At 45.8% G+C, this 25,517-nt stretch overlaps 2 protein-coding genes across 2 annotated transcripts in view; one reads left to right on the plus strand and one right to left on the minus strand.

Annotated features, from left to right (window-relative positions):
• The window catches only part of FKBP15 (FKBP prolyl isomerase family member 15), a 104,710-nt gene extending 101,969 nt beyond the window's left edge, over window positions 1–2,741 (minus strand). The window contains exon 1 of the mRNA XM_068247990.1: window positions 2,549–2,741. Within this exon, the coding sequence (XP_068104091.1) occupies window positions 2,549–2,598 (50 nt within the window). The 5' untranslated portion in view covers window positions 2,599–2,741. The remainder of the gene's footprint in view (window positions 1–2,548) is intronic.
• Window positions 2,742–2,909: 168 nt separating this feature from the next.
• Window positions 2,910–25,517, plus strand: part of SLC31A1 (solute carrier family 31 member 1) — a 99,338-nt gene continuing 76,730 nt past the window's right edge. Inside the window, 1 exon segment of the mRNA XM_068248709.1 lies at window positions 2,910–2,997. The gene's annotated coding sequence lies outside the window, so the exon portion shown is untranslated.

A 25,517-nucleotide genomic window follows, 5' to 3' on the forward strand; every position in this document is an offset into this window, starting at 1 on the left:
ATCTTGCAATAAATCTGCAGTGTGTCTAGTTCCTGCTTTCATGGAAGCAGATAAAGGGTTTACATCTTGTGTTTACAAATTAGCTGCTCTGCCGAGGCAGCCAGGTGACACAGCTGAGACATCAAATTACACCTGTTATTAGTCGCAGATAAGGGGGAATTAGGCAGGCTAAACTCTTTAAATACATACATGGTGTATTTCTCTGTGTTTTCCTTCTGTCCTGTGCAATAGTTCAGGTCCACTTTAAGTTGGGCTTTAGTCAGAAAAAAAATGTATGGGTACATCGTGTCTTTCACTGATCTCCAGCCTTTTACAATCAACAGTTGAATGCTAATCTGCAGTACAGCCATTTCATCCTCAGTTCTTGTTTTCACATTTTAGGCAGGGCCAAAGAACTTCCTTCTTATTTACAGGAACAAAACCCCACACAAAGGCTTCAGTTCAGAACACTAAAGCCACCAATTCAATGTCATCCAGCGGTTCCCTATCGAATGGATTATAGTCTGATCTGGTGACAACTGAGCTTCTGTAGGTGCAGCTGATATGCCAGACCTCTCGCTCCCCACCCTGCTAACTGCGTATTCCCATGATGCATAAACACAATGGGGGATCTGTCACCCTAATCTCACCCACACGGAAAATAACCTAAACAAATCACATTGAAAATAATAAATGAAAATCAGGAAGGTCACCTGAGATTTATGTATCCAACTACCCTCTGAGTGTATCCCCCCTTTAATGCCTGCAGAGAGAGTCTAAAACATGGCCTTCCTTTAAGAAAATCTTAAGAATGCGCTCATTCTTTCCCTGGATGTATAAGAGATGCATCCCCACCCCGCTGGAAAACAACTGCCACAAGAGACAACCATAAGTCTTTCCCAGGCTGGGTGAGTGACAGTTCATTGGGTACATTACTGCTGAGACTTTTAGTATTACAGAAAAAGCTTGGCACTGCTGAGATGTATAATTCTCCACTTTTTAAACCACAATGCTGAACTAAAAAGGTACAAAACAGAATGCTGAGGGATGTTGTCCAGCCACTACACCGTAACGCTAGGATTCCTGGTTCACCCCAGGAGTGCACGGCAACGCTGGCACTCCCAGCCACAGCACCAGTGCCACTCCTAGCCACTGCACTGCAACACCACCACTGCTAGCCACCATGCCACTGGCACTCCTAACTGCCGCGTTCCCAGCGCCGGGACGCCTAACAGCCGGGCCCCAACACCCAGGCTCCTACCCGCCGGGCCACGACGCCCGGGCTCCTACCCGCCGAGCCACGACGCCCGGGCTCCTACCGGCCGAGCCACGACGCCCGGGCTCCTACCCGCCGAGCCACGACGCCCGGGCTCCTACCCGCCGAGCCACGACGCCCGGGACTCCTACCCGCCGAGCCTCCACGCCGGGACTCCTACCCGCCGAGCCTCAACGCCGGGACTCCTACCCGCCGAGCCTCAACGCCGGGACTCCTACCCGCCGAGCCTCAACGCCGGGACTCCTACCCGCCGAGCCTCAACGCCGGGACTCCTACCCGCCGAGCCTCAACGCCGGGACTCCTACCCGCCGAGCCTCAACGCCGGGACTCCTACCCGCCGAGCCTCAACGCCGGGACTCCTACCCGCCGAGCCCCAACGCCGGGACTCCTACCCGCCGAGCCCCAACGCCGGGACTCCTACCCACCTATCACCAGAGCAATGCTGGAACTTGTATTCCTCCAAGCACTGTCCAGTTATTGTACAGCACGTCAGTTATAGATCTCCACAGTCACTGCAGAGCTGCTGGGATCTTTAGTTCTCCAGCAATTAAGTGACAGCTTACCACCACTGCTAGCCACCATGCCCCTGGTACTCCTAACCGCCGCGCTCCCAGCGCCGGGACGCCTAACCGCCGCGCCCCAACGCCCAGACTCCTACCCGCCGGGCCACGACGCCGGGCTTCTGCCCGCCGAGCCACAACGCCGGGCCACGACGCCCGGGCTCCTACCCGCCGAGCCACAACGCCCGGGCTCCTACCCGCCGAGCAACAACGCCCGGGCTCCTACCCGCCGAGCCACAACGCCGGGCCACGACGCCCGGGCTCCTACCCGCCGAGCCACAACACCCGGGCTCCTACCCGCTGAGCCACAACGCCGGGCCACGACGCCCGGGCTCCTACCCGCCGAGCCACGACGTCCGGGCTCCTACCCGCCGAGCCACGACGTCCGGGCTCCTACCCGCCGAGCCACGACGCCCGGGCTCCTACCCGCCGAGCCACGACACCGGGACTCCTACCCGCCGAGCCTCAACGCCGGGACTCTTACTCGCCGAGCCGCAATGCCAGGACTCTTACCCGCCGAGCCCCAACGCCGGGACTCCTACCCACCTATCACCACAGCAATGCTGGAACTTGTATTCCTCCAAGCACTGTCCAGTTATTGTACAGCACGTCAGTTATAGATCTCCACAGTAACTGCAGAGCTGCTGGGATCTTTAGTTCTCCAGCAATTAAGTGACAGCTAATAAGTTTTCAGCCACTTGTCAGTGTCCCCTCCTCCTCCCGGGTCACTCACCCCCCAGTCGGGGACAGGAAGTCGGCATCTTCCTCGTCTTGCCCGAACATGGCCGCACAGAGAGGTGTCCCGGAGAGCAGAAGCGGCGCCCCGCACAGCCGCCTCTTCCGGGCTGCCTCTCCAGTCACGGGGCTGTCAGCTGACCGCCCTCCCTTTCCCGGCTAATGGGCGCAACGTGGCGTCCTGTCCGTCCTACTGGAGCGCAGAGGAGCCGCTTCCGTGCGTTCCACGCCTCGCCGCCAGGGCCAATCAGCACGCTGTCTCACGGATGACTGACAGGGCGGGGCGTGTCCTCAGACGCCTGCTTCATTGAAGGGAGCGTGTGTGCCCGCCCTGGAGGGGCGGAGAGTGGGCGGGGCCGCACAGGCGGATGTCTCGGTCAGCAGGAGCCCAGCAGTAGAGTGTGAGATCGGAGGTGACTGCGGACGGGTAGAGATCGCTGGTTCTGGGTGAGTTGGGGAGTCTCTCCTCGTGGGCTGATCTGAGGGGTGTTAGAGGTGGCCAGTGTGACTGACCCCCTTTATTGTGACTATTCCTCTGCAGAGCTGATCTGTCCTTTAATAAAGATATACTGAAGCGGAAAAAAAATGATGATATAATGAATTGTTTGTATAGTACGGAAAATTACTGGAACATTAGTAGCAAAGAAAATAGGCTCATATTTTTATTTTCAGTTATATAGTTTTTTTTTTATATAACATTGCATCATTCTCTAATATTTGCAGTTTACGTACTACTCAGTGTTCTAAATGTATTTGCAGAGCAGTCTTATGAACTATTGACCTGTCCTCTGGCAGATTAAAAGAAAATACAGTGACTGACAGTTGATATAATAAGCTTCAGAAGACAGAGCTCTCTGCGACTTTGAAAGCCGTGGAGCTCAATGGCTCTTTTGCATAAATAACAACTGGAGTTTCTTAACTCTTCCTGTACTGGAAAATATTAGACTTATGTCTCTGCTCCTAATGTTTTATTTCATAGCTGCACTATACATACAAATCATATATCATACATTTAAATTCTGCTGCAAGAAATGACTTTATTTCTGGGGAATCTCTTTGCCTGCACAGATATAGGTGCCCCCAGATCCGGGTGGATCGCTCAGAAACAGCCGTATCAGTCTGCAGCAGGCCTGGATTTACAACACAGGAGCCTATAGGCACAGATGTCCTGGCACCCTAAACTTCTACCTCCATGTACCTACAAACTCCACTAAACTGCATCACAAGTGTGTTGTCTGTCCCAACGGTCTCTTCTCCCTTACTTCCCTTGCCCATCATAGGTAGCTACAAGAGCATTAGGTAGCCAGAGGTACCTTCAGTATTAAATAGCTAGTGGTACCCCAGACTAAAGGGAGATCCGATTAGTGGAATGCTGAGAGCTGGATGAGTAACCCCTCATTTACGCTCTGCTTAGGAAGGAGGGAGGAAGGCACTTGGGGAAGGAAGTGAGTCGCCTTTCCATCATCAGGCGCCTGTAGGCACGTGCCTACAGTGCCTTATGGTAAATCCGGCCCTGGTCTGCAGACAGACTGTACACACACCGGACTGTCGCTGGACCGCCCACCCAGCGGGAGGTGACGACAGACCCGTCATTGCCTGCAATCCGGCATGTGTACGGACCTTTAGGCTTTGAATAAATAAGGCAGGCTCCCACACTGCTTGGAAGTGGTAAAATTGGCCAATCAAGATTGGATGTCTGTACACGCCACAAACTTGGGTGTTTATTTTTCACACTGAGGATCACAAAATCGCTAGTGTTTTGCAATGGGATTTTTTCACATTTTTTTTTGTGTGTTTGTATTTTCACTTGACATTTTAACGATTTCTAAACGATCGCGATTGCTTTTTTTAACATTTTAATTGTGATTGCTCTAAAATGGAGAAAAAGTGCTGCATGCTCCGCATTTGTGTTATCCGTGAATTGCTGGCAATCGCTGTAGTGAGATCGCTGTCATATACATTCAATTACACTAGTGATTTTCAAAGCACTACCGATTGGCGTCAATATGTGCGTTACATTTGCAGGTTGCAGATTGCTGGCCAGCATGACGCTAATTTTTGAAGCTCCACAAACTCGTTCTTGTTTTTAATTTCTTTTATTGTAATTTTTTTGCATCATTGAAGATACTTATTCATTCAAAACTACAAATTATACCAGGTATTTATGTTTTTGTGAATGTAGCCGATACTGGTTGTGTAAATGTTGGCAGCAATCTATATATATAAAATCGGATGTATGTGTGTGTGTGTGTGTGTGTGTGTGTGTGTGTATGTGTGTGTGTGTGTGTGTGTGTATGTGCCGCGATCACGCGAAAACGGCTTGACCGATTTGAACGAAACTTGGTACACAGATCCCTTACTGCCTGGGATGATATGTTCTGGGGGTCTCGCGGCCCCCCTGCACACGTGGGCGGAGCTAAAAACAGCAAATCAGATTCCACCCATTCAAGTCAATGGAAAAAATGTAAAAGACTGCCATTCTCACAGTAATCAAGCCAGAGTCCCCACACTTGGCACAGTTGGTCACTTGGTGACCGAGGTTGCAAATCCAGGAAAAGGGGGTGGAGCATAAAACAGCCAATCAAATTTCAGCCGTTCATTTTAAATGGGTAAATGTAAACGGCAGCCATTCTTAGACTGTTAATCGCAGGGTTCTCAAACTTGCCACACTTGGTCACTGGGTGAATGCGATTAATATTCAAGAAAATGGGTGGAGCCTATAACAGCCAATCAAAATTCACCTATTGATTTTCAAGGGGAATATTTGAACTGCTGCTATTCTTACACTGTTAATGGCAGAGGCTTCAAATTTGCTACAGTCAGTCATTGGGTGACTGGGGTCCAAATTCACTAAAGGGGCGGGGCCACATACAGCCAATCAGATTTCCTTGGTGGATAAACTGCTTCCATTCACACATTTTTGATGCCAGGAACCTGACAGCTCACAAACTTGGTCATTGAGTGACTGTGTGTCAAGGTTTCAAAAAGTGGGCGGAGCCAAAAGAACTTTTACTGGGAAAATATAAACTGCAACCATTTTTAAACCGTTAATGGCAGGGTTCTCAAACTTTGCACAGTTGGTCATTGGTTGACAGATTAAGATTTTGGAAGGTGGGTGGAGCCTACAACAGCCAATACAAATTCACCTTTTGATTTTCAAAGGGAATATTTCATCTGCTACCATTCTCTTATACTGGTAAAAGCAGATGCCTCAAACCTGGTACAGTTGGTCACTGGGTTACTAGGGTCCAAATTCAGGAAGGGGGCGGAGCCACAAACAGACAGATTTGTTTATTTTTCAATGGGAATATACAAAGTATTGATACCAAGGACCCCAAAGCTGATAAACTTGATAATTGAGTGACTGTATGTCAAGGTTAGAAAAAAAGTGGGCGGTGCCAACGACTTCATTTTTTACATTGCAGGGTTCCCAAACTTTACACAATTGGCCACTGGGTGACTTGGATGAATATTCAGAAATCTGGGTGGAGCCTACAACAGCCAATCAAAATGTACCTATTGATTTTCAAGGGGAATATTCACATTGCTACCATTCTTACACTGTTAGTGGCAGAGGCCTCAAACCTGATACAGTCAGTCATTGGATGACTGGGGTCCAAATTCACTAAAGGGGTGGAACCACAAACAGCCAATCAGATTTGTTAGATTGATTTCAGCCATTCTGTTATTGGCAGGGTTCTCAAACGTGACACAGTTGGCCACTGGGTGACTGGGATATAATATTCAGAAAAGTGGGTGGAGCCTACAGCAGCCAATCAAAATTCACCTTTTGATTTTCAAGGGGAATATTTACATTGCTGCCATTCATGCTCTCTTAATGGCAGAGGCCTAACATCATAAACTTGGTCATTAAGTGACTGTATGTCAAGATTAGAAATAGTGGGTGGAGCCAAAAACAACTAACTTTTTACATGGGGAAATGTAAACTGCAGTTTTTCTTACACTGTTAATGACAGGGTTCTCAAACTTCACACAGTTGGTCACTGGGTGACTAGGATTAATATTCGGAAAAGTAGGTGGAGCCTACAACAGCCAATCAAAATTCACCTATTGATTTTCAAGGGGAATATTGAAACTGCAGCCATTCTCACACTGTTAATAGCAGAGGCCTCAAACCTGCTACAGTCAGTTGTTAAGTGTTCGGGGTTCAAATTTAGTAAATGGGCGGAGCCAAAAACAGCCAGATTTCTTTGCTGGATAAACTGCTTCCATTAGCACAATTTTGATGCCAGGAACCCAAAAGCTCACAAACTTGGTCATTGAGTAGTGACTGTGTGTCAAGGTTACAAAAAGTGGGTGGAGTTAAAAACAGATTTTTCTGGTAAATTGTAAACTGCAGCCCTTCTTCACAGTTAATTGTTACTGGGTGACTGGGATTAATATTCATAAAAGTGGGTGGAGCCTAAAAATGCCAATCAAAAATCACATGTCACTTTTCGAGGAGAATATAAAAATTGCTGCCATTCTTGCACTGTTAATGGCACAAGCCTCAAACCTGGTACAGTTGGTCATTGGGTCACTGAGGTTCAAATTCAGAAAAGGGGACAGAGCCACAAACAGTGCATCAGATTTGTTTCATTTCATGGGAAAATACAAATTATTGATGCCAAGGACCCCCAAAACTCTCAAACTTGGGCATTGAGTAGTGACTTTGTGTCCAGGTTACAAAAAGTGGGCGGAGCCAAAACAAATTACACTGGGAAAGTGTAAACTGCAGCCCTTCTTACACTGTTTATTTCAGGGTTCCTAATCTTTGCCCAGATGGTCACTGAGTGACTGAGATGAATATTCAGGGAAGTGGGTGGAGCCTATAATAGCCAATCAAAATTCACTTGTTGATTTTCAAGTGGAATATTTAAATTGCTGCCATTTTCACACTGCTAATAGTAGATGCCTCAAACCTGCTACAGTTGGTCATTGGGTGACTGGGGTTCAAATGCTGGAGAGGGGTGGAGCCACAAACAGCCTATCTGATTTGTTTAATTTCTATGGGAATATACAAATTATTGATGCCAAGGACCCCAAAGCTCACAAACTTTGTCATTGAGTGTTTGAGTGTTAGGGTTAGAAAGTGGGCGGAGCCAACACCAGTCAAATACATACCCGGGCAACGCCGGGTCATCAGTGGGTGGAGACAAATACAAATTTCACTGGGAAAATGTATACTGCAGCCATTCTGTTAATAGCAGGGTTTTTAAACTTTGCACAGTTGGTCACTGGGTGACTGGGATTAATATTCAGAAAAGTGGGTGGAGCCTACAAAAGTGAATCAAACTTCACCTGTTGCTTTTCAAGGGGAATATTTAATTGCTACCATTCTTGAACTGTTAATGGCACAGGCCTCAAACCTGGTACAGTTGGTTATTGGGTGACTGGGGTTCAAATTCAGAAAAGGGGGTGGAGCCACACACAGCCAATCAGATTTGTTTCATTTCAAAGCAGATTATTGATACCAAAGACCGCAAAGCTCACAAACTTGGTCAGTGAGTAATTGTGTGTTAGGGTTAGAAAAAGTAGGCGGAGCTAACACCAGCCAAATACATACCCGGGCAACGCCGGGCAATCAGCTAGTGACTTATATTGATAAAACATAGGAGAAGGTAAAAGTACTCTCAGTGACCATAATACAATCTGCCAGTTAAGAGATCAAGCAGAATAGATATTCTGTGAATTTACTATAGTGGTTTTCCTCTTGGCACTCCGATTTCCTCACACATCCCAAAAACATACAGAGAAGTTAATTGGCTTACACCTAAATTGGCCGTAGACTAACATAAACAAATGACTATGGTAGGGATTCGATTGTGAGCTCGTCTGAGGACAGTCATGACTATGTACTCTGGGAAGTACTACAGAAGATGTCACTGCTATATAAATACATAATATGGTAGGACATTAGACTTTGACAATGGTAGGGATTGGATTGTGAGCTCCTCTGAAGACATTAAAGGGACTCCGAGCAGTGCAGAAACTATAGAAAGATGCATATCATTTTAAAGCTCTCTTTCTCCTCTTTCCAATGATATATAAACCACTGCCCTACGCCTTTTAGTTTTCGCTATTTTCGCGATTGAAATTTCCGCGGCCGCGATTTCAATCGCGAAAATAAAGTAAACTAAAAGGCGTAGAGCGATGATTTAGGTGTAGTCAGAAAGAGGAGCTTTAAAATGATATCCATCTTTCCATAGTTACATTGTATTACACAGGCCGACTTTTTTTGCTGAATGGAGCTGCTGACACTGGGGAAAGTGTCGTCCTGTGTAATACAAGTAACTATGGAAAGATGGATATCATTTTAAAGCTCTCTTTCTGGCGACACCTAAATCATCGCTCTAAGCCTTTTAGTTTTCTTTATTTTCGCGATTGAAATCGCGGCCGCGGCAATTTCAATCACGAAAATAGTGAAAACTAAAAGGTGTATGGCGGGGGTTTATATATCATTGGAAAGAGGAGAAAGAGAGCTTTAAAATGATGTGCATCTTTCCATAGTTTCTACACTGCTCGGAGTCCCTTTAGGCTTCTTGCACACCAAGACGTTGTGTTAGGTGGCACGTTAAGGTCGCATAACGTGCACCTAACACAACGTATGGTGCTGCAAAAGCCGACGGTAGAGTGAGCCGCGTTAGGCTGCTCGATGCCCATAATATCTCCCAGAGTGGCGCTGATTGGCCAGCGGGACCACGTGATGCGGAGCGAGACACTCCGCATCACGTGGTCCCGCCGGCCAATCAGCGCCCGCCAGTGCAGTGAATATTAAGTAGCCATGTGCGCGGCTACTGTAGCTGGCTCTCCCCGCCTCCTCCGCCCCCCACTGCGCATGTGCAAACAGTCTAACGCGGCTATAGCCGCTCCAACGCCGTAGCATGCTGCACTTTGCACAGAACGTGCAGCGTTACATGTAACGCAACGTGGGCTGTGTGAACAGCCCACTTGTGTTACATTGCTGTGCGTTGGGGGAGCGTTACAGGCGCACTAACGTGCGCCTGTAACGTCTTGGTGTGCAAGCAGCCTTAAGTGACATGACTTTGTACTCTGTAAAGTACTGCAGAAGATGTGAGTGCTATATAAATGCATAATAATATGGTAGGACATTAGACTATGACTATGGTAGGATTAGATTGTGAGCTCCTCTAAGGACAGTCAGGGACATGACTATGTACTCTGTAAAGTGCTGCAGAAGATGCCAGAGCTATTTAAATACATAATAGTAATAATATGGTAGGACGTTATGCTATGACTATGGTAGCGATTAGATTGTGAGCTGCTCAGAGTACAGTCAGTGACATGACTATGTACACTGTAATGTGCTGCTGGAGATGTTAGTGCTATATAAATACATAATAATAACAACTTTAGGTGGCCATACATTAGAACAATTATGGGCAGATTCGACCAAGAGACACATTTATCTCTAATCGAATCTGATTAGAGATACATTTGTCTCTAGTCGAATCTGCCCATACACTACAGGCCGATTCCCATCTGATTTTAGCATAAAATCATCATGGAATCGGCTGAGCCGCCGTGTCCACCCCGCCGCAATGTATATATGTATGTAGTGTGTGCATTTATACATTACCTGTCCTGTAGCAGCTTCCGCATGGTGTCCGTCCGTCTCGCCAGGTAACAACCGCATACACGCTAGTGGCGCATAGCGTCAGACATCATCACTATGCGGCGCCGGCGTGTATGCGGAACCCGGCGAGATGGACAGAGGCCGCGTGGAGGCTGACACCAGACAGGTAATGTATAAATGCACTACACTACATACATTTATACATTGCAGAGACGGAGGTTTCATCGTCTCGTCGCTCGTTTTCAATTCGGCCGACGTACCGCCGCGCACCCGACCAGCTAACTTCAGTCCGAAATTTTCCAGCATGCGCGATGGACCGTGCGGCCAATTTCGGTCCCGAAATTGGCCGCTTTGTCGGTCGGGCATGTACTTGGCAGCACCAATTTTCACCCAATTCGATTATAATAATTGAATTGGATGGTCGATTGGTTGGTCGGCTAGTGTATGGCCCCCTTTTGTTAGCTAACCAACATCTATTCAACCTGACTTCTCGGGCGAATGAGTTCTATACCCGTATGTACTTGTAGAATGTAGTATTCTCAGAGTAGCTGCCTAATCCAATTGGTGCATGACAAGATCTAATCAGTTCTACTTTGCCTGGCAATAGATATGTAGCTGTACAATGTCATGTTTTCAGAGTAGATATCTGAATCCAGTGCACAACGAGCTGTAAGATCAGGTCTGGTCACTCCAACTGCATGACACAAACTGAAGACAAAAGTTGTACTTTTGAGCCTAGTACACACCATACAATTTTCTGTTATGCTGGAAATACACGGCTCGATTCTGAGCCATTTAGATGGCTCGATAGATCATTTCCGATATGTCTGATCTCCCGCCCAATCGTTTCCGCACTCAATTCTGAATTGAGAACAATGGAAAAAGATAAGAGAATTGCCTGCAGAATCTAGCGCGGAAAACGATCGGTCGTGGAATCGGGCTGCAAAATCGAGCCTTGTATGCCCGGCATAATATTTTCTGTTAAGCCCCATCTACACGATAGGGTTCTTTGTGCGATTCGATTACGATTCTATTTACCATCCGATTAAATCCGACATGTCCGATCGGGATTTGATTCAATTCGATTTGCCATTGTTTTGCATTGAATTGAATCAAATGGAAACTCGATCGGACATTTCGGATTTAATCGGATTGTAAATAGAATCATAATCGAATGGTGCAAAGAATCGTATCGTGTAGATTGGGCTTTAGATTATTTCCTGCAGAGACTGGTCATTATCTCTGGTGCATTGTCTTCTGGTTATCTCCTGCTGAGCAGAACAATGCTTAATTGCTCGGCAGATAGATGGTTAGATAGATCATTTCCAACATGTTCTAAATGATCTATCTGGCAGGTAAATCTAATGCTAGGGATACACTGCTCGATTTTGCATTTCGATTCTGCACCAGATCGTTTTCTGCGCTCGATTCTGCAGGCGATTCACTTATCTTCCGCTCGTTTTTCTTATCTTTTCCCATTGTCCTCCATGCAGCATCAAGCCGGAGATCGGACATGTCGAAAATTATCTATCGAGCCATCAAAATGGCTCAGAATCAAGCCGTGTCTTCCCAGCATAAAGGGGCCCTTACACTGGTCGATTTCAGACATTGATTGATCGATTCCATAGAATCGATCGGTCGGAAATGGATTCTTTCAAATCAGCAAATCGATCGCTTTGCAGCCGATTTCGATCGATTTGATCTATCTGACAGGATGGAAAATCTAGGTCAATCTGCTGCTGGCAGCAGATTGATGGCCTATAGAGTTGCATTGGATCTAATGGTGCAGTAATGCCTTTAGATCGATTTCATTCTGAAATCTATTAGAAATCTGTTCTTAGTGTGTGGCACACATCAGATATATTCCTGTCAGATTCAACTTGACAGGCATCTGACAAATCTATCTGATTGTCGAATCTGCTGCAAATCTATAAAGCTGGCCATACACTGGCCCGATTTGCCGCCGTTTCGACAGCAGATTCGATCACTGGGATTGAATCTGCTGCCAATCGTTCGCGCTACACGCCGAATTTCGATCCATTTCGTCCGATCCTGTCGATTGCTCCGTGCGGAAAATTACCGTCGATCGCCCGCGGGTAGGGAGCGCGTCGCTAGCGGCGTTCGAGTCCCCGACGACCGACGCAATAGAGCGGCAATACATTACCTGCTCCGCCGGCGCGACTACCCCCGGTCACCGCTGCTCTGTCTCCGCTCTGGTCTCCGGCATGCTTCAGTTCCTCCTGCCCGGCAGGAAGTTTAAACAGTAGAGGGCGCTCTACTGTTTAAACTTCCTGCCGGGCAGGAAGAAGTAAAGCATGCCGGACCTGGAGACCAGAGCGGAGACGGAGCAGCCGTGACCGGGGGCAGTCGTGCAGGTAATGTATGTGGGCATGCGGGCAGGGGGGGGGGGAGCGGCGGCAGCAGCACCACCACCACAACAACAGATTGTGAACGGCTTCAGGCTGAAATCGGTTCACAATCTGCAGTAAAGGTAGCCATACGATCCCTCTCTGATCAGATTCAATCAGAGAGGGATCTATCTGTTGGTCGAATCTGATGGCAAATCGACCAGTGTATAGCTACCTTAACAAAAAATCTAAAGGTGGCCATACACTTGTTAGATTAGCAGCAGATAGATCATCAGATAGATTTCTGATCTATCTTATGTGTTTAGGAACATTTTTTACTAGGAACAGATTTCCAATAGATTTCAGTTTGAAATCTATTGAAAATCGATCCGATGGCATTTTTTGGCCATCAGATTTCCATTAGGGCCAATGCAAAATGATAAGCAATCTCAACAGATCGACCTAGATTTTCCAGCCTGCCAGATCGATTGAAATTGATTGAAATCGGTCGATTGGTCAATCGATTTGCAATCGATCAATTTTGATTGCTCGATTGGCCAAAAATTGGCTGAGTGTATGGGCCCCTTAACAGAAAATTGTATGGTGTGTACCTAGCATAATACAAGACTAGAATAGTTGAACTATTGTTACTGTATCAGGCTGTAGTTACAGGTACAGCAGCTACTATGGGGCCCAGGAGCAGGCGGGAGCCGGTTTGTCCCTAACTTGCCATTTCCTTCCTTGTCTCACCCTGGAACCAGATCACCCATATGGCAACTTGGGCAGTTGCCTAAGGCCTGTTGCTTGTGCAGGGTTTTCACTGACGTCTATTGTCCTGTCCCCCACCTCACTTTATCAAAGATGTACACCCCTTAAGCAGCCCATACACTCAGCCGATTTTCTGGCCGACCGATCGATCCCGATCGATCGATTGATCGATTGCAAATCGGTTGGCCAATCGACCGATCGATGGCCGATTTCGATCGATTTCGATGGATTTCCATCGAACTTGCAGGGTGGAAAATTTAGGTCGATCTGAAGAGATTGCTTATCAGTTTGCATTGGCCTTAATGGAAATCTGATGGCAAAAAAATGCCATCAGATCGAATTTCAATAGATTTCAAACTGAAATCTGTTGGAATTCTATCCTGGTAAAAAATGTTCTAAAAACGCATCAGATAGATCATCAGATGCATTTCTTATCTATCTGCTGCCAAACTGACGAGTGTATGGGCACCTTTAGGAAGGAGATGAAAAAGATGGACCCTCTACAAGGACATACCATCAGTTATTAGATACAGATACTGATTTCCCAACTGCACATTTCTGCAGCTAGCTCCATCAGCATAGAAAGAATAGCAGAAAAAAAAGCATATGTTTAAATGATGCTGAAGCAAAAAAAACAAAAAAAAACGTATGATATAATGAATTGTATGTGTAGTACATATAATGAATAGAACATTAGTAGCAAATAATATAATCTCATACTTTTTTTCAGTTTAATGGATTTTTTTTTATAACATTGCATCATTCTGTCATATTTGCAATTACAAACCACAGATTGTATTTTAAACTATGAAACTGCCCGACAAATAGTTCCTTCTCTGTCAATATCTGATCAGAGAGGGATCTATCATTGCCACACACAGCAAATCAAATCATACTGAAATCAATTAACCACTTGGCATCCAGACCTTGTTTCCTCCTTATGGACCAGAGCAGTTTTGACAGTTTAGCTATGTCTTCATTTAATCAGCAATCACTTTATCCCTATTTATGACCCCATGAAATATATATTGTTTTTTTTTTGTTTGTTTTTTCAAGACAAACTAGACTTTCATTGTATGGCTTTTTTTCCATTGAACAATTTTTCTTTACATGCATTTTAATGGTAAAAAAAGAGGAAAAAATAGAAAAAACACATTATTTCTCAGTTTTACTAATTCCAGTTTAAAAATAAAAAGAGCTACTGTAGATTAAAAAACAAACAAACAAATTTTGTTTTACCAAAAAAAGCTTTTTTTAGGCGCTCCAAGCTCTGCACCTTGGCTACCCAGACACTGCTTTATTTGATCTGAGGAAGCGGACTGTGCTCCGCGAAATGCGTTATCGTTTTTGTCTGATTATTAAAATTTCTTTCCTAAATTGGCATTGCCCCCTCTTCTTAGAGGTAAGCCATTTTACGTTTATTACATCCATGGTTATTTTTGGGGCGCCTTCTCCCTCCCAGCGATATTGTATACAGCCCCCTAACTATTAGAGGTTTCTGTCAATTGTTTGTTTTGTGTACCCAAACAATCATTTTTCTGGAGTGCGACCCACACATTTGAAGACAAAGAACCGAGTGGGGATGGGATTTCCTCACTTGTTTTTATACTGTGGTTGCTGGTCCTGCAACCCACCTTTGTGACTGAGTACCTCATCACTGTGTATCTATCCAGAACCTGACATTAATATACTACACCATAAGGGACTCCTGGTCTCTCTGTGTGTTTTTTCTGTATCCGTAGGAAGTCTTTGGACTCCTCTGGACTACACACTTCCTCACAAGTTTTGTTTGGCTATTTCTACAGTTTATCACAGAACATAGATTATGTACCTGTCACAATATATGGTGAGGATATTTGATTCTGAAATAATGCTACAGTGTGTATTTTTCACTATGAACTGAGAAAATGTAAAGTATTTTTAATGGTAAATCTTGGCTCAGGGAACATATATTCCCGTTCACCTATTAGTGTAGGAGGTGTGCAGAGGAGCAAGCTCAATCAGGTACAGATGAGCTTTAGCTACAAGACGTATATCTACGTTCTCGTGGCTCAGATGAAGTCACAGAGGATGTAGATATACTGTAGTGGTGGATAAAGTGGTTAAAAATCAAACACCGCCAATCCCCTGTGCGTCCGCCCTGCCAATGCTGCTCTCCCTGGGGCCTTAGGGCCCGTTCAGATCAGAAATGCGGATGGCCATGCGTGCGGAACGCGTGCGGACCGCAACGCGTACGAACGCATGGCCATCCGCGTTTGTGTGCGTTGCGTGGCTGATCCCATCACTGAAAAGTGAATGGGACAGCCACGCGGTTTTGCAAAATCTGCGTGCAGCATGCGTTCCCGGACCACACAGGTCCGGAACGCATGCAGTGTGAACATCAGACATTGCACTCTATGCAATGTCTGATGTCGTGCGTTTTGGCCACCTGCACGCGTTTCCAAAACGCGGCTGGAAACGCATGCAGTCTGAACGGGCCCTAAGGGCCTGTACACATTGCTGCGCTTTTCAAATCTTTTGAAAAATAATGAAAATCGTGGAGACCTGTACACACTGGTGCGATGCGCTTTTCCTATTCTCATGAAGGCTTGCGATTTAAAAATCGTGTGCGATTTTAAAAGCGCAGCAGTGTGTATAGGCCCTTATGCAGAGTATTAGCGTAGCCTCCATATACTTCTTTCTTCAGTTTTCCTCTAATAAACGAGCTGCTTTGGCCTACTTAAATCCAACCATAGCATTCCACGGTTTCTTTATAGGGTTTGGTTGCAAACGGCGGTTTTGGTGTGAACAGGGCTCATGTCTATGTCCTGCCCCGTTCCCCACAGAAAGTCAGCAATACCCACATCAGGCTATGGGTGATAGATTCAGCCCCTCCTGGTGGTTCTTTCCTCTGGATTGAGGTGCAGTGAGGCTGAAGGGGTTGAACTTGATTGACGCACATCTCATTACCACCTAGATAGCCACGTACCTGTATAACTGAGGCTGCAATGCGCGCTGCAGTTATTGTAATCCCATTACACACTCATTGTACACACACAATATTCCTGGCAAGCAGGAGTCGCTGGTCCACATGCCGATGCCTGCACACCCTGCTTCATGGAAGAAGGAAATGAGCTGTAAATGGCATTTTTGAATGCGGAGATTGTGATCAACGTAACTCAACTGCGTGCAAATATTTCTTTCTACACAATATCTGTCCACTCTCACCATTCCGCATTATAGATTACTGTACTCCTTTCTCAGCTATAATGGCCTGGTGTAAAACTTATTGCTCTGTGCACTTGAGGTAAAGTCCCCCTATGAGTCAAAGTCTCTTTGACTTTTTTAAAGCTGACTTGAACTCAGAACTTCTCTTTGCTCTAAAAGATACACAACCAGCATAATAACCTTTGAAAAAAAAATGTTACATCTGGTACAAATCCTGCAATTAATCTGCAGTGTGTCTACTTTATGCTTTCATTGACGCAGACATAGGGCTAACACCCTGTGTTTACAAATTAGTTGCTCTACTGAGGAAGCCAGCTCACACAGCCGAGAGATCAAATTACAGTTGTGATTCAGTCACAGAAGGGGGGATTAGACAAGCCAAATGTCTAAATACATACAAGGTGCATTTCTGTTTTCCTTCTGTCCTGTGCAAGAGTTCAGGTCCACTCCAAAGGACCTCTGAAGTGAGGGATATGGGGGCTGCCATATTGATTTCCTTTTAAGGAATTCACATTGCCTGGCTATCCTGCTGATCCTCTGCCTCTAATACCTTTTTAAAGGAAACCATAAATGAACTATAACTATAATAGTCCAGCAGGTGCAGAACTATTCTCCTCCGGAGAGAGATGGAGGGAGGGCACTGCACATGCTCAGACTGGCAGCGACTGGCCGAACTTACAGGACCCAGTACAGAAGACGGAGAAGACTGAGGACGGCGGCGGGGGAGCGATCCGTGCGGATGGGGCTTGAGGTAGCCCCAGGTATGTATAAAACTTTGAACATAGTTCATGTCTGGTACACTTTAAGGTACATACACACATGTGATGACCGCCAGCCGAAACCACCAATGACCGTTTCAGCCGACTATCGTTTTTGTGTACAGTGGTTGCTGATTGATCTTACTTGGGCGTCATTAAAGGGAATCTGAGGTGAGAAGAATATGGAGGCTGGCATGTTTATTTCCTTTTAAATAATGCACGTTGCCTGGCTGTCCTGCTGATCCTCTGATTCGTCCCCAATGTCTGAGCATGACTAATCGCAATGCTATTTTCAGTGACATGATTACGTACTCTGTAAAGTGCTGCAGAAGATGTCAGTGTTATATAAATACATAATAATAATCTGGTAGGACATAGATTATGGTAGGATTACTGGTAGATTGTGAGTCTCTCTGAGGACAGTCAGTGACAGAGAGCGTCTCTCTCCCCCACTTGCACTCTGTAGCCATGACGCACATAAAAAAAAGCTTATTTTTATCTCGTTTTAAAAACTAATTATAAACAAGGGGAGAAAAAACATAAAAAAATGTAGCTGTGAAAAAACAACCTAGTTTGGTAAATCCAGCCACGCTTCCGGAACTTGCCCTTCATTGGTCATCATGTGAAAGGGTCAGGGTCTCTTGGCTGGCTCCAGTCACTTCAGGTCCATGTTTGTTGTGCAGGGAAGGTATTTGCTCACTATAATCAGTGACTTTATGCCAGTCCACCCCAGCTGTGTGGTCAGCTACTATTTGTCTACTGACCGTCGCTCTGCATTCCAAGTTGAGGCACAATGTTTTTATTTGTATTTTATAAGAACACAACTGGGTAGGATTATGCAGGAGAAGAGAGGCGCCAAGAGGATAAAAGGAAGGTAAATGAGCTTAAAAACCAAATTCTTGGTAAATAGGAGGTAGTGGTGGACTTACCTCCTCCAAGTAGACACACAACGACTGTAGTAAAGACAGTCAATATATTTTATTTATAAACTCCAAATATGCAACGCGTTTCGCAGGTTTGATCACGCTTCATCAGGCAATAACAACGGAGCAATAGCATATGTGGTCAGTAGAAGAGCCAGGCACCTCTGTGTTACAACTGGGTAGGAAAAGAAAAAGCTTGTGTGTATTTGCCCTCAATGTATCAGTGAGAGATCTGCACTGGCATATTGTCTCAGCTGAGCAGAGGCTGACCATATTATTCTCTTACCTACTCTATCCACTCATCTGTCACCCCGCACGCTCTGTTGTATGCTGCACCATCGCCCCGTCCTTCCTCCGCAACAAGAGAACACGTCGCGGTCCTCTGTACAGAACTCTGCCTCGAACTGTCTCCCAAGGGATCAGGTCCGGATCCCTGCATGCGACACTGATTGTGCTTATGTGCAAACCTTAATGCTGGGAACACACAATGCAATTTCCCGTCCGATTCCCTCCGATAAGTGAAACGCAGAGTCTGAACTTTGCACATATTCCCAGACCGGAAAATGTATGCAATGAAAGCCTATGAGGAAGGACACTGTCAATTCTCCCTAGGCTAGTCGCCACATCCATGTTGCCCATTTAAATAGACGCCGTGACGTAATACTCACTTCACCTACCGCCGCTCGGTCCCTTGTGCACAGCCTGGTGGCCAGCAGAAGCATGAGGATTCCCACTGGGCTGCAAAACGCCAATGGGAATCCTCAGCAACAGGGAGGATGGGAGGGTTCTCATTGGTTCATGGTGGACCAATGAACATTTTCTGTTGCTAGGGTGAATTGGTCTCTTGTCTCCTATCTGCTCCTACTGGCCTCCAGGCTGTGTACCGAGGGACCGAGCGGTGGCGGGACACGTGAGTGGTGATGCGGATGTGATCAATGTGTGATTGGAGCAGAATGTAAAATTGATGCAAAATGGACGGAAGCGGATGCGCTTATCGTGCCTGTTACGCATCCACTCTAGTGTGAAGTGACCCTTACTGTACCATTTGGCACCTGCAGAGCTAAGGAGGTGTGAGACACGTAACATTTAACTGGTTCCGCACTGCATTTGTTGCACTCTACGTCCTGTTTGTAGAGTGCACGCCACGCCACGTGCTACCACTGAGCCTTTCGCTCTCTCGTTGTTGCAGCTCACTTGCTAGTGATGGGTCGTTCGCGAACGAGCCGGCTCTTTGCTGCGAACGACGAGCCGGTTCTCCGTTTTGAAAGAGCCGATGCCTCAGCCGCCCCACACAGCTCTGATTTGCTGTGTAATAAAGGGCACTGAGGCATGCTGGGAGATGTAGTCCTCCTCTTGCAGCTTGTAGGAGTGTATGGGGCGGAGCAGAACAGTAGCAGGAGGGATTGCCCCAGTCAGAGAAGCAGTCTGGAGTTGTCATGGGGGCGGGGCTTTTAGTCCGATTCTGAGTGGTGTCTAGTGATATTTAATGAAGAGCCGATTCAGAGCCCTAAGAGCCGGCTCTTTAATGGGAGCCGATTCTCTGAGAAGAGCCGGAACTCCCATCACTATCACTTGCCCTGCCGTCACTATGACTACAGGGCTTTGTGAGCCGGTAGCCGGTCTGGGGCCGATTTTATTGGCTGACATTGATCACATGGTGAGGAGCCAATGACAGCGCACATTGATCACATGGTGAGGAGCCAATGACAGCGCACATTGATCACATGGTGAGGAGCCAATGACAGCGCACATTGATCACATGGTGAGGAGCCAATGACAGCGCACATTGATCACAGGGTGAGGAGCCAATGAAATCGGTTCCTGTGCGGCTCACAGAGCCCTGTCGTCATCGAGATGGACGAGCGGGTGGGCTGAGGCGACGGGTGCGCAGCGTAAATAGTGACAGCAGCGATTCCATGCGACATGTCGGCCAGCTCCCTTATTTAGTAGCAGCGGTCACTGGTCCTTAAAGTGAACCTCCGGACTAAAAATCGACTCAGTATCACTGAAAAGGCTTGGGCTTCAATTCACTAAGCTTATCTCCTGTCTTTAATAACTCCTCTAGAGTTGTTACCATGGTGATAAGGCATGTAGTATTCAGGAAACATTTTACCTCAGGCAAAAAGTTAACTCTTCTGTCTTTAAGTTAACTCTCCAATCCTTAAAATAATTTCAGAGTTAAAGACAAGCTGTTAATTAACTGTGTGTGAAAATAACTACAGAGGAGGTAAATTAACTACAGAGGAGGTAAATTAACAACAGAGGAGGTAACGTAAGGAATGAGGAGATAAGATAACTCTCTCACTGTGTGGAGGTAAGTTTTCTCTTGCCTTATTATCTCCAGCATGATCTTAGTGAATTGAGGCCTTGGTATTTCTTTAAAGAGAACCCGAGGTGTGTTTAAAGAATGTTCTCTGCATACAGAGGCTGGATCTGCCTATACAGCCCAGCCTCTGTTGCTATCCCAAACCCCACTAAGGTCCCCCTGCACTCTGCAATCCCTCATAAATCACAGCCATGCTGTGAGGCTGTGTTTACATCTGTAGTGTCAGTCTCAGCTGCTCCCCCGCCTCCTGCATAGCTCCGGTCCCTGCCCCCGTCCCTTCCCTCCAATCAGCAGGGAGGGAAGGGATGCAGGCGGAGACTGGAGTTCTGCAGGAGGCGGGAAGAGCAGCAGACTGACACTATAGAGATAAACACAGCCAGCTCTGACAAGCTGTTTGTCAGCAGCGTGGCTGTGATTTATGAGGGATTGCAGAGTGCAGGGGGACCTTAGTGGGGTTTGGGATAGCAACAGAGGCTGGGCTGTATATGCAGATCCAGCCTCTGTATGCAGATAATATTCTTCAAACCCACCTCGGGTTCTCTTTAACAGTTTCACAGCATCAGAACTTTGTTTCTCTTATAAAAGCCTAATTTTTAGCTGCACAGAAGAAAACTGCCCGGGCTTTTTTCCCCTGATGCTGTGCAAAGCATGATGTGATTTTTGATAATGATGATGATCTCGTTCTGCTGTTTTGGTGCAATTTTTTTTTTTTTTTTTTTTTTTTTTTTTTTTTACATTTTGAATTTGACATTTGAAGCCTAGCGTGTGCAGCTGGAAGGGTTAATCAGGACACAGGACAGTTGGAACTGTGTCTCCTGCTCCTTGTCACCTCCTTTCAACCAAAAAGATGGCTGCCCCCATGACAAAGATGGCTGCCCCCATGAATCACAAACATTTGCCTGTTCTTTTAAAACAGGGTGGGTAAGAGATTATATTACATATCTATTCTAATTAACATAACTAATGTAACTTGATGACCGTATGTTTGTTTAGGCTGAAGTTCCCCTTTAAGGGGCCAGAGACCGCTGGTACCGAAGCAGTTAATAAGGGAGTTTGCTATGGTGCCTCTAACATCTGGATGGCGTAACCAGTATCGCCGTGTGATCGCATCGTCCTTTTCTGTCAGCCACGCTGTCTCTGCTCACGTGTCTGTAGATCTGTTGTGCACTTATAACTGTTTTTACTTGTTTTCTGCTACTGTCCCGTTTATGCTTGTAGCGCGGCTATAAAATGGCTAAGAATATAATTGCGCTGGGCTTTTGTGCGACTTGTAATTAGGGTCTTTTTCCGAATGCTTAAAACGACAGTTATTCGTTTATAGAAATCACATCAAAGACTTCAATGAAAAGGGTGAGAGAGGAAGATGCCCAGGAGAACATTTGGGACTGACGGTTGTTGCGTTCCGTCTCGGAGAGGCGAATGACATCATGGCTGGCTTCCGACTAGAGGTGGGGGGTCATTAGCAAAGTATAATACCTCCTGTGTATTAATTACATTCATTACGCACTTTGCAAGCTGCGGCATTTTCCAGGAGGCCACATAAAATGGCGAGTTTAAGCTGACCTGTCAACGCGTACGGCTTTGTTGTGTCAGTTTAAAGAGGAAGATGAAGAGATCGCAGACTGAGAATGTATGCTGCACATCAGCTTCTCTGTAGTTCGGTCTGTTTTTAGTACTTAGAGGAACTGTTACCAAGAATTGAACTTCATCCCAATCAGTAGCTGATACCCCCTTTTCCATGAGAAATCTTTACCTTTTTCTTAAAGGGAACTTCAGCCTAAACAAACATACTGTCATGAAGTTACACTATTTATGTTAATTAGAATAGATAGGTAATATAATCTCTTACCCACCCTGTTTTAAAAGAACAGGCAAATGTTTGTGATTCATGGGGGCAGCCATCTTTGTCATGGGGGCAGCCATCTTTTTGGTTGAAAGGAGGTGACAAGGAGCAGGAGACACAGTTCCAACTGTCCTGTGTCCTGATTAACCCTTCCAGCTGCACACGCTAGGCTTCAAATGTCAAATTCAAAATGTAAAAAAAAAAAAAATTGCACCAAAACAGCAGAACGAGATCATCATCATTATCAAAAATCACATCATGCTTTGCACAGCATCAGGGGAAAAAAGCCCGGGCAGTTTTCTTCTGTGCAGCTAAAAATTAGGCTTTTATAAGAGAAACAAAGTTCTGATGCTGTGAAACTGTTAAAGAAATACCAAGGCCTCAATTCACTAAGATCATGCTGGAGATAATAAGGCAAGAGAAAACTTACCTCCACACAGTGAGAGAGTTATCTTATCTCCTCATTCCTTACGTTACCTCCTCTGTTTGTGATTCATGGGGGCTGCCATCTTTGTCATGGGGCAGCCATCTTTTTGGTTGAAAGGAGGTGACAAGGAGCAGGAGATACAGTTCCAACTGTCCTGTGTCCTGATTACCCCTCCCAGCTGCACACGCTAGGCTTCAAATGTCAAATTCAAAATGAAAAAAAAAAAAAAAAAAATGCACCAAAACAGCAGAACGAGAACAACAAAATCAGAAATCCCATCATGCTTTGCACAGCATCAGGGTAAAAAGCCCGGGTAGTTTTCTTCTGTGCAGCTAAAAATGAGGCTTGGGTAAGAAAAACAAAGTTCTGATGCTGTGAAACTGTTAAAGAAACACAAAGCCTTTTCAGTGCAGCTGAGTCGATTTTTAGTCCGGAGGTTCACTTTAAATAGATTATCAGGGGGCTCTGTATGGCTGATATTGTGGTGAAACCCCTCCCACAGGCCCTGACAGTTTCCAGCCTGAGCCTTGTTGCATTGTGGGGAATACCAGCAGTTTCCAACTGCCAAGCAACCAGTATCTGCCTCTATGCATATTTATATCTATAAAAAACAACCTTTTAGCCCATCGCTTTGTTAGTGGGTGTTGTTATAAATAATTGCAGCTGGGACTGTCGTGATTTTTTTTCCCCCACATCTGCCAGTAGTAAAGATGATGACCTGCAGGTTGGTTTCACACTAGAAACCAGCGTAAGCGATGAAGTGCGTCGGGTATGCGGAAGTGTATTGCTGAAATACACTTGCACTCCACGGCGTTGCGTCGGTAATTTTTCTTTTTAAATCCACACGCCGCCATAGACTAACATGACTTCCGTGACGACGCAGATCGCCGCAAGTCGACGCATCGCCCCAGTGTTAACATAGTTCTTGACATGCGCCAAAAATGTCACTTCCGTTGCGTCGTCGTCTCCATAGATTTTCATTGCACGGCGTGGGGTGAGGTAAAAATACTGCACCGCCTCGGTGTGAAAGGGCCTTCAGGCTGATTGTGGATCAAACAATATGAATAAATTACATGGCGAATATTTTCTCTTCTCTCTGTTCTATTTTTTTTATCTTCTCTCTTTGCGATGCATTGATTTATTTACAAAACTAGTAGACCTAAGCCCGTTTAAAAACAGGCTCTAGGTCTCTCTCACCGCCGCATGTCAGCGTGAGTCTCCGCCCGCACCCCCAGGCCCCGCCCTCCTCCTGTCCCAGTGGCTACACATGTTCAGTAGCCAAAACACACGGGACACAGGGACAGGAGGATGACGCAGGGACAGGTAGGGTTTTATTACAATGGATTATTTTTCCCCCTTTTCACTAAAGTTCCTCTTTAAGGGCTCGTTTCCACTATCGCGAATCTGCATGCGTCCAACGCATGCAGATCCGCACATGTAATACAAGTGGATGGGCCTGTTTCCACTGTAGCGTTGTTGAGGTGCGTTTTTTTCAGCGTGAAAAAAACGCACAAAAGAGCCAACGATTTCGCCTGCGTCGGGAATCCGTGCGAATCGCCGCTAATGTATTTAATAGTAAAAACGCATGCGTTTGTTACATGCGTTTTTACCCGCGATTTCGCGTGCGATTTCGCACCTTTTTCAATTTTATTTAGCCCTGGCAGTGTCATGGTTAATTTCGCATGGCACCCTGCCATGCGAAATCGCGGGTAAAAACGCATGTGGAAACGCATCCGCATGCGTTTTTACAAGCGTCGGAATGCGGCCGAAATCGCGTCGCAACAGTGGGAACGAGCCCTTAAAGCCCCACTTCTGCTTTCCATTTTGTAATGCGAAGGTTAAACTGTATAGTGGTATGTAGCCCCTCCCACCCAGTGATCCTTAGCCTACGTTGTTTAGCTATGCAGAGTTCTCCTCCCAAGGCATTCTGGGAGACCAAGCATTATTTTCTCATTCTCAAATAAACATTCCACGGAACTGCACCTGCCAGGGCTAAGTATGTCGCCACCTGTGATTAATTTCAGAATGTAAATTCGGGTAAGGAAAAGATTTTAATAAGCAAACACTGAGTTAATTATATATAATTGTTATAAAAAATGTTATTACGTTATTTTTGTTACAGTTCCTTTTTAAGTGTACGTTTCTCCTAAAGAAAATGTATTGCTTTTTTCTGTTGTCATTTACAGTAGGAAGTAAAAATCTGACAGGTTTTGGACTAGTTCACCTCCTCGGGGGGGATTCTCTGTATTTCCTTTAAAAAGCATTCCCTGAAAATATATATATTATATTTTTAGAGGCCCACCAGCCTCCCTATTCATAATTTAGGAGCTGGACTGAGAATGATGTGGCGGTCGGGGACAGGCAACTCTGCCAAGAGCTTCAAACTGCTGTAGTTCCCTCTGGGGAAGATAGTGGATCCCGTACATAGGGGAAGGGAGCTAGGGAGCAGCCTCCTGTGTAGGGAAGTATTGCCTGTGTCCCCCATTAATGGCCCACTCTTTTACAAACCTTCCTTGTGGGAGGGTTCACTTTGTTTTTCTGTATAGGTGCTGAGTTGCCTTTAAAGGGAACCTAAACTGAGAAGGATATGGATTTTTCCTTTTAAAAAATACCAGTTTCCTGACTCTCCTGCTGATCCTGTGACTGTAATTCTTTTAGCCGCAGCCCCTGAACAAGCATGCAGATCAGGTGCTCTGACTGAAGTCAGACTGAATTAGCTGCATGCTTGTTTCAGGTGTGTGATTTCAGCCACTACTGCAGCCAAAGAGAT

This window comes from Hyperolius riggenbachi, chromosome 8 (genome assembly GCF_040937935.1).
Source record: "Hyperolius riggenbachi isolate aHypRig1 chromosome 8, aHypRig1.pri, whole genome shotgun sequence".
NCBI classification, from domain to species: domain Eukaryota; kingdom Metazoa; phylum Chordata; class Amphibia; order Anura; family Hyperoliidae; genus Hyperolius; species Hyperolius riggenbachi.